This window comes from Tachyglossus aculeatus, chromosome 4 (assembly GCF_015852505.1).
Source record: "Tachyglossus aculeatus isolate mTacAcu1 chromosome 4, mTacAcu1.pri, whole genome shotgun sequence".
Classification (NCBI taxonomy): domain Eukaryota; kingdom Metazoa; phylum Chordata; class Mammalia; order Monotremata; family Tachyglossidae; genus Tachyglossus; species Tachyglossus aculeatus.
Window position 1 is genome coordinate 134,304,949 of NC_052069.1, and position 8,853 is coordinate 134,313,801.

The 8,853-nt window shown below is 51.2% G+C and overlaps 1 protein-coding gene across 1 annotated transcript in view; it reads left to right on the forward strand.

Annotated features, from left to right (window-relative positions):
- SEMA4F (ssemaphorin 4F) overlaps positions 1-3,963 on the forward strand; it is a 93,193-nt gene extending 89,230 nt beyond the window's left edge. The window contains exons 15-16 of the mRNA XM_038745727.1: positions 1,385-1,443; positions 3,316-3,963. Coding sequence (XP_038601655.1) covers positions 1,385-1,443; positions 3,316-3,947 — 691 coding nt within the window. The 3' untranslated portion in view covers positions 3,948-3,963. The remainder of the gene's footprint in view (positions 1-1,384; positions 1,444-3,315) is intronic.
- Positions 3,964-8,853: the final 4,890 nt, after the last annotated feature.

Here is an 8,853-nt window from a genome sequence, read left to right on the forward strand (position 1 = left end):
ATCGTATTTATTGAGGTGCAGAGCACTGTACTAAGCGCTTGGGAAGTCCAAATTGGCAACATATAGAGACGGTCCCTACCCAACAGTGGGCTCACAGTCTAAAAGGGGGAGACAGAGAACAAAACCAAACATACTAACAAAATAAAATAAATAGAAGAGATATGGACAAGTAAAATAAATAAATAGAGTAATAAATATGTACATACATATATACAGGTGCTGTGGGGAAGGGAAGGAGGTAAGAAGGGGGGGGATGGAGAGGGGGACGAGGGGGAGAGGAAGGAAGGGGCTCAGTCACAGACGATCCCCCTCCTCACCTTCAAAGCCTTCCTGAAAGCCCACCTCCTCCAAGAAGCCCTCTATATGTTGCCAATTTGTACTTCCCAAGCGCTTAGTACAGTGCTCTGCACATAGTAAGCGCTCAATAAATACGATTGATGATGATGATGATGATGTACAAGTAAAATGAATAAATAAGTAAATAGAGTAATAAATATGTACAAACATATATACAGGCTCTTCCCAGATTCATGGGCTCGAATCCTGGCTCTTCCACTTGTCTGCTGTATGACCTTGGGCGAGTCACTTCACTTCTTTGCACTTCAGTTACCTCATCTTCTATAAAATAGGGATGGAGACCATGAGTCCCACGTGGGACAAGGGACTGTGTCTCACCCGATTTGCTTGTATCCACCCCAGTGCTTAGTACAGTGCCTAGTACGTCGTAGGTGCTTAATAAATACCATAATAATAGTTATTATTATCTACCCAGCGCTTAGTAGCGTGCCTGGCGTGCAGTAAACGCTTCACAAATACCCTAAAAAAAAATCCCGTCAGGGGAGAGGGGAAGAGGGATTGAGAGAGGAGATGGGATTAAATGAGGCAGGATGTGGGGGTTGTCCAATGAATGGCACAGGGGTTAAAGAAGCAGCGTGGCCCAGTAGAAGGATCTGGGTTCTAATCCCGGCTCCGCCACTTGTCTGCTGGATACCCTGAGCAAGTCACTTCCCTTTTCTGTGCCTCGGTTCCCTCAGCTGTAAAATGGGGGTGAAGACGGTGAGCCCCGCGTGGGACAGGGACCGTGTCTAACCCTTTTTGCTTGTGTCCACCCGGGCGCTTAGTATAGTACATGGCACATAGTAAGCGCTTAACAAATCCCACCATTATTCCATTGGGCAAGGGAGACCGGGGTTTGGGACGGATGGGATTGGAGACGGGGGTTTAGGTTAGAGGAATCGGGGTGGACCAGACTGGGCTGGGGGTCGGGGGGGAATTTGGGTTGGGGATATGGAGGCGGTACAGGGGGAGGAGGTAAGGGGAGAGCGGATCGGGGTGGAGCAGGCGGTGTCGCGGGATGTGCTGAACGCTCCTCGTCTCCTTTCAGGTTGGTCCAAGATATCGAGTCTGCTGACATCTCTGCCCTGTGCCCCAAGGAGAAAGCAGGTTAGAGTGGGCCTGGAGGCGGGAAAGGCTATCGGGGGCAGGGGGGTGTCCGATTTGGCCGGGGGTCAGACTCGCATGTGGAATTGGGGCGTGGCGGGGCTGGGGGGGTGGGAAGAATCAACCCCTGGGGTATTTATGGAACGCTTCCTATGTGCCGCACCGCACTAGGCGGTTGGGAGAGCACGATCTGACCGTAAGCTCGTCATGGGCAGGGAAAATCATCATCATCATCATCATCAATCGTATTTATTGAGCGCTTACTATGTGCAGAGCACCGTACTAAGCGCTTGGGAAGTCCAAATTGGCAACATCTAGAGACAGTCCCTACCCAACAGCGGGCTCACAGTCTAAAAGGGGGAGACGGAGAACAAAACCGAACATACTGACAAAATAAAATAAATGTGTCTGTTTAATGTTGTATCGTCATCATCAATCATCAATCGTATTTAATCAATCAATCAATCAATCGTATTTATTGAGCGCTTACTACGTGCAGAGCACTGTACTAAGCGCTTGGGAAGTCCAAATTGGCAACATCTAGAGACAGTCCCTACCCAGCAGCGGGCTCACAGTCTAAAAGGGGGAGACAGGGAACAAAACCGAACATACTGACAAAATAAAATAAATGTGACTGTTTAATGTTGTGTCGTCATCATCAATCATCAATCGTATTTAATCAATCAATCGTATTTATTGAGCGCTTACTATGTGCAGAGCACTGTACTAAGCGCTTGGGAAGTACAAATTGGCAACACATATAGACAGTCCCTACCCAGCAGTGGGCTCACAGTCTAAAAGGGGGAGACAGAGAACAAAACCGAACATACTAACAAAATAAAAGAAATGTGTCTGTTTAATGTCGTGTCGTCATCATCAATCATCAATCGTATTTAATCAATCAATCAATCAATCGTATTTATTGAGCGCTTACTACGTGCAGAGCACTGTACTAAGCGCTTGGGAAGTCCAAATTGGCAACATCTAGAGACAGTCCCTACCCAGCAGCGGGCTCACAGTCTAAAAGGGGGAGACAGAGAACAAAACCGAACATACTGACAAAATAAAATAAATGTGTCTGTTTAATGTCGTGTCGTCATCATCAGTCATCAATCGTATTTAATCAATCAATCAATCAATCGTATTTATTGAGCGCTTACTATGTGCAGAGCACTGTACTAAGCGCTTGGGAAGGACAAATTGGCAACACATAGAGACAGTCCCTACCCAGCAGCGGGCTCCCAGTCTAAAAGGGGGAGACAGAGAACAGAACCGAACATACTGACAAAATAAAATAAATGTGTCTGTTTAATGTTGTATCATCATCATCAATCGTATTTAATCAATCAATCAATCAATCAATCGTATTTATTGAGCGCTTACTATGTGCAGAGCACTGTACTAAGCGCTTGGGAAGGACAAATTGGCAACACATAGAGACAGTCCCTACCCAGCAGCGGGCTCACAGTCTAAAAGGGGGAGACAGAGAACAGAACCGAACATACCAACAAAATAAAATAAATAGGATAGAAATGTACAAGTAAAATAAATAAATAAATAAATAAATAGAGTAATAAATGCGCTTACTATGTGCAGAGCACTGTACTAAGCGCTTGGGAAGTCCAGATTGAGAACATATGGAGACAGTCCGTACCTAACTCCCAGGCACTCGGTACAGTGCTCTGCACACAGTGAGTGCCCAGTAAATCCGATGGACTGAATGAACAGAATTAGCGGGCCCGTTCCCTGCCCGTGACGAGCTTCTGGTCTAGAGGGGGCACGGGATGAGGCCTAATGGCGGGGGCTGTGGTCAGGGGGCATCGGACCCCACCCTGAGTCCCCGTCCGCCGCGTGTCTGTCTCCCCGCCCCTGCAGAGATGCCCGCTGAGGCCGAGGTGCCCGTGGTCCCAGCGGCTCACGTGGTCCTGCCCTGCTCTCCCCGTTCGTCCTGGTCGTCGTGCGTGTGGCACCTCCCGCCCGGGACCCGGGGGCCCGTGTCGCAGCGGCCGGACGGGCTGGAGTTCTCGGTGACGCGGGTGGCCCTGGGCCAGTACACGTGCGAGTGCAGCGAGGCGGGCACGGCCCGCGTGGTGGCCGCCTACCGCCTGGTGTGGGGCGACGAGGGGTCCCCCGAGCGGGGCCGGCGTTCCCGGGAGCGGGGCTACGCCGTGGCCGTGGGCCTGGCCGGCTTCGTCCTGGGCTTCGCCGCCGGGGGCCTGGCCCTCCTGGGCCACGGGCGACGGAGGCGGCGGCGGCGGCAGCGGGAGCTCCTGGCCCGCGACAAGGCCGGCCTGGACCTGATCCCGCCGTCGGGCACCACCAGCTGCAGCCACGAGCCCCACACGCCCAGCTCCCCCGAGGACGAGCATCACCCCTTGGCCGGCGGTGCCAAGAACGGCCCCAACGGCTTCCCTCCGTCCTACCAGCGGGGGTTTCCGGACACGGACCAGGCCCGGATCTTCCTGGCCGAGGCCCCCCTGGCCAAGTGCGACGAGACGTCCATCTAGGCCCACCCACCCGCCGCCTCCGGGGTCCGGCTTCCCCACACCTAGGGGGTGCCTCGAAGGAGCGGGGACGGTGGGCACCCTGAAGTCGGGGAGCCGGCATGGCAACAGTTGTGGCCCCAACGTGCCAAACTCAGGCCCCCTCCGTGTCCCCTCGCAGCTGGCGAGGTCTCCCCCTTTGCTCCTCCCCACCCCTCCAGGGGCCTTGTGGCCTCTTGGGTCCCCCCCCGGGGAGAAGCATTTTGGGGTGCAGACTCGGGTGGGTCTGTATTCGCCTTCTGGGTACGTGTGTGTGTGTGCGTGTGGGTGCACACGTGTGCTCTCGTGGGGGTGCATGCCTCTGGACGTGTCTGCATGGGTACGTGAATTCACCGTATGTCTTTTGCTTCCCGGGCTTGGAACAAAGGCCAGTGTTCACTGAGAGATCGGCCCTCCCTCCCCGCCCCGCCGCCCCCAAATTCCCCGGGTTCCCCAAATTGGAGGCACTCTCTCGGGGCAGGGGTGGAGGCTGAGGAAAGAGACCTCATTGTCCCTCTGATTCCCTAGTGTTCCCTGTGTCTTCAGAAACCCCTTTTGTGAGTTGGGCATTTGCCCAGGGGGATAAGGGTTCGGGAGTCGGGGCAAGGAGGGTGTGAGAGAGAGGGTGGTCTGGGGTTGGGGGTGGGATTTCAGTGCGGGGCGAGGAGTTGGGGTGCGGGAGAGGCCGGGCGGGGGTCAGAGAGGAGTCAGGATGAGGGTGGATGGGGCTGGGGTGTGAGGGGAAAGAGGATTTAGGATCCAGTGGATGGCATTGGGGAGGGGGCAGGCCTTGAGGGGAGCAGGGTCGAGAGGAATCGGTTGGGGGTGGTTGGTGGGAGCGAGAAGGGCAAGGCCCATCCCCAGGAGACCAACCAGAGGATTGTGGATTCGGTCTCTGGGAACATAAGCCGCTTCTCTCTGGTCCCCCCGACCCCGATAAGGCGCGAGGAGCGACGAGAAGCCGTTTCCTGTTGTGTCTGCCTTGACGTGGAGCAGGCCAAGGACCTCAGCCCCCAGCCCAGGGAGGGGGGGGGACGGGGCGGGAGGGCGGCGTTGGGGGCGGTCGGGATGGCTTAGGGTCCAGGCGTCACGTGAATTGTTCCGTTTTCTATTTTTTTATGGACCGTTAATTTTATTCCTTTATTAAAAACGTCGTGAAACGCGGAGCCTGGCGTCGTGGAGCCGACGCCGGAAGGGGCCGTCCACTCCGGCAGCTGGACGCCGAGGTCGGGGGGCGGAGAAGGGGAAAACCGAAATTTGAGGAAAGCGGGGGTCCGAACCCCGGCGCCCACCGCCCTCTCCGCCCCCCCATTCTGAGCCCGGGGTCTTCCCCCAGGCTGAAAAGCGGGGGGCTCAAACAATCCCCCAAACTGACACAGGGCCGCAGGCTTGAAGTCACCCGTACTTGGATGGGGATTGACGTTCCACTCATTAGCAGCGGGAAGATAGGGGTTTTTAAATATAAACTTGGCATTAAATACTAACTTAATACTATGGCTTTTAATACTGTGCTAAGCGCCGGGGTGGATACGAGCTAAGCAGGTTGCACAGAGTTTGAATCCCCGCTTTACAGATGAGGCAACCGAGGCACAGAAAAGTGAAGTGTTGTTGTGTTGCCAATTTGTACTTCCCAAGCGCTTAGTACAGTGCTCTGCACATAGTAAGCGCTCAATAAATACGATTGATGATGATGATGATGATGATGAAGTGACTTGCTCGAGGCCACACAGCAGACGACGACGACGATAAAGGCATTTATTAAAGCACTTACTACGTGCAAAGCGCCGTTCTAAGCGCTGGGGAGGTTACAAGGTGATCAGGCTGTCCCGTGGGGGGCTCACGGTCTTCATCCCCATTTTCCAGATGAGGGAACTGAGGCCCTTAGAAGTGAAGTGACTTGCCCAGAGTCACACAGCTGGCAGTTGGCGGAGCCGGGATCTGAACCCAGGACCTCCGACGCCAAAGCCCGGGCTCTGTCCACTGAGCCACGCTGCTCGGGATTAGAATCTAGGAAAAGCAGGCTGGGAGTCGGAAGGACCCGTGTTCTAATCCTGCATCTGCGACCTTGGACGAGTCCTGCTGGATTGGATTCAGCGAAGGAGAGAGAAAACCGTCAGACCGCTTCGAGGTGGGCCCACTACTTAGTTTTAGTGCCACAAGGCCTCCCTGCCTCTACGTCTCATTCATTCAGTTATTTATTGAGCGCTTACCTTTCATTCATTCATTCATCGGCGTATTTATTGAGCGCCTATTGCGCCATACCGAGCGCTTGGAAAGTACAGTTCGGCAACGGATAGGGACGATCCCTACCCGACAGCGGGCTCACAGTCTAGAAGGGGGAGACAGGCGTCAATAGCATCAAAATAAATCAAATGAATTATAGATGTGTACACAACACCTGCAGACCACTGTACTAAGCACTTGGGACAATACAGTAGGACAATCAATCAATCAATCGTATTTATTGAGCGCTTACTATGTGCAATAAACAGACGCATTCCCTGCCCACAGTGGGATCTCGCACAGTGCCCCTCTCCCTCCAGTCCGGGTCCAACACCGAGTTCTTTACACACTCATTCAATCGTATTTATTGAGCGCTTACTGTGCGCAGAGCACTGTACTAAGCGCTTAGCACAATACAGTAGAACAATCAATCAATCAATCGTATTTATTGAGCGCTTACTATGTGCAATAAACAGACGCATTCCCTGCCCACAACGGGATCTCGCACAATGCCCCTATCCCTCTCCAGTCCGGGTCCAACACCGAGTTCTTTACACGCTCATTGTCGTATTTATTGAGCGCTTACTGTGTGCAGAGCACTGTACTAAGCGCTTAGCACTGTTCTGTCACTGTACACATCACCAGGAATACCACTAGATGAGAGAAGTACCATGGCCTAGTGGAGAGAACATAAAGAGAACATATTTATTACTCTATTTATTTATTTCACTTGTCCATATCTATTCTATTTATTTTATTTTGTTAGTATGTTGGGTCTTGTTCTCTGTCTCCCCCTTTTAGACTGTGAGCCCACTGTTGGGAAGGGACTGTCTCTCTATGTTGCCAATTTGTACTTCCCAAGCGCTTAGTACAGTGCCCTGCACGTAGTAAGCGCTCAATAAATACGATTGATGATGATGATGATGAAGGCCTGAGAGTCAGGGAACCTGGGTTCTAATCCCACCTCCGCCACGTACCTGCTGGGTGACCTTCGGCAAGACACAACCCCTCTCTGTGCCTCAGTTCACTCATCTGCAAAATGGGGATTCCAGCAGCGTGGCATAGTGGGTAGAGCCCGGGTCTAGGAGTCAGATGGTCATGGGTTCTAATCCTGCCTCCGCCACGTGTCTGCTGTGTGACCTCGGGCAAGCCGCTTCACTTCTTTGGGCCTCATTTACCTCATCTGTCAAATGGGGTTTGTACAGATTTACCACTCTATTTTACTTGTACATATTTACTATTCTATTTATTTTGTCGATGATGTGCATCTAGCTTTACTTCTGTTTATTCTGATGACACCCGACCACATGTTTTGTGTTTTTAATAGCATTTATTAAGCGCTTACTATGTGCAAAGCACTGTTCTAATCAATCAATCAGTCGTATTTATTGAGTTCTTACTGTGTGCAGAGCACTGTTTTAATCAATCAACCGTATTTATTGAGCGCTTACTGTGTGCAGAGCACTGTTCTAATCAATCAATCGTATTTATTGAGCGCTTACTGTGTGCAGAGCACTGTACTAAGCGCTTGGGAAGTACAAGATGGCAACATATAGAGACGGTCCCTACCCAACAGCGGGCTCACAGTCTAAAAGGGGGAGACAGACAACAAAACCAAACATATTAACAAAATAAAATAAATAGAATAGATATGTACAAGTAAAATAAATAAATAAAGTGCTGAGGAGTTTGCACTGTGATCAGGTTGTCCCACGGGGGGCTCACAGTCAATCCCCATTTTACAGATGAGGGAACTGAGGCCCAGAGAAGTTAAGTGACTTGCCCAGAGTCACACAGCTGACAAGTGGCTGAGCCGGGATTTGAACCCATGACCTCTGACTCCAAAGCCTGGACTCTTTCCACTGAGCCACGCTGCTGTTGTCCGTCTCCCCCTTCTAGACTGTGAGCCCACTTTTGGGTAGGGACCGTCTCTATATGTTGCCGACTTGGACTTCCCAAGCGCGTAGTACAGTGCTCTGCACACAGTAAGCGCTCAATAAATACGATTGAATGAATTGAGTGAATGACAGGGACTGTGTCCAACACAGTAAGCGCTCAATAAATACGATTGAATGAATTGAATGAATGACCGGGACTGTGTCCAACACAGTAAGCGCTCAATAAATACGATTGAATGAATTGAATGAATGACCGGGACTGTGTCCAACGCAGTAAGCGCTCAATAAATACGATTGAATGAATTGAATGAATGACAGGGACTGTGTCCAACGCAGTAAGCGCTCAATAAATACGATTGAATGAATTGAATGAATGACAGGGACTGTGTCCAACACAGTAAGCGCTCAATAAATATGATTGAATGAATTGAAGGAATGACCGGGACTGTGTCCAACACAGTAAGCGCTCAATAAATACGATTGAATGAATTGAACGAATGACAGGAACTGTGTCCAACGCAGTAAGCGCTCAATAAATACGATTGAATGAATTGAATGAATGACAGGGACTGTGTCCAACACAGTAAGCGCTCAATAAATACGATTGAATGAATTGAATGAATGACAGGGACGGTGTCCAACACAGTAAGCGCTCAATAAATACGATTGAATGAATTGAACGAATGACAGGGACTGTGTCCAACGCAGTAAGCGCTCAATAAAAACGATTGGATGAATTGAATGAATGACGGGGACTGTGTCCAACACAG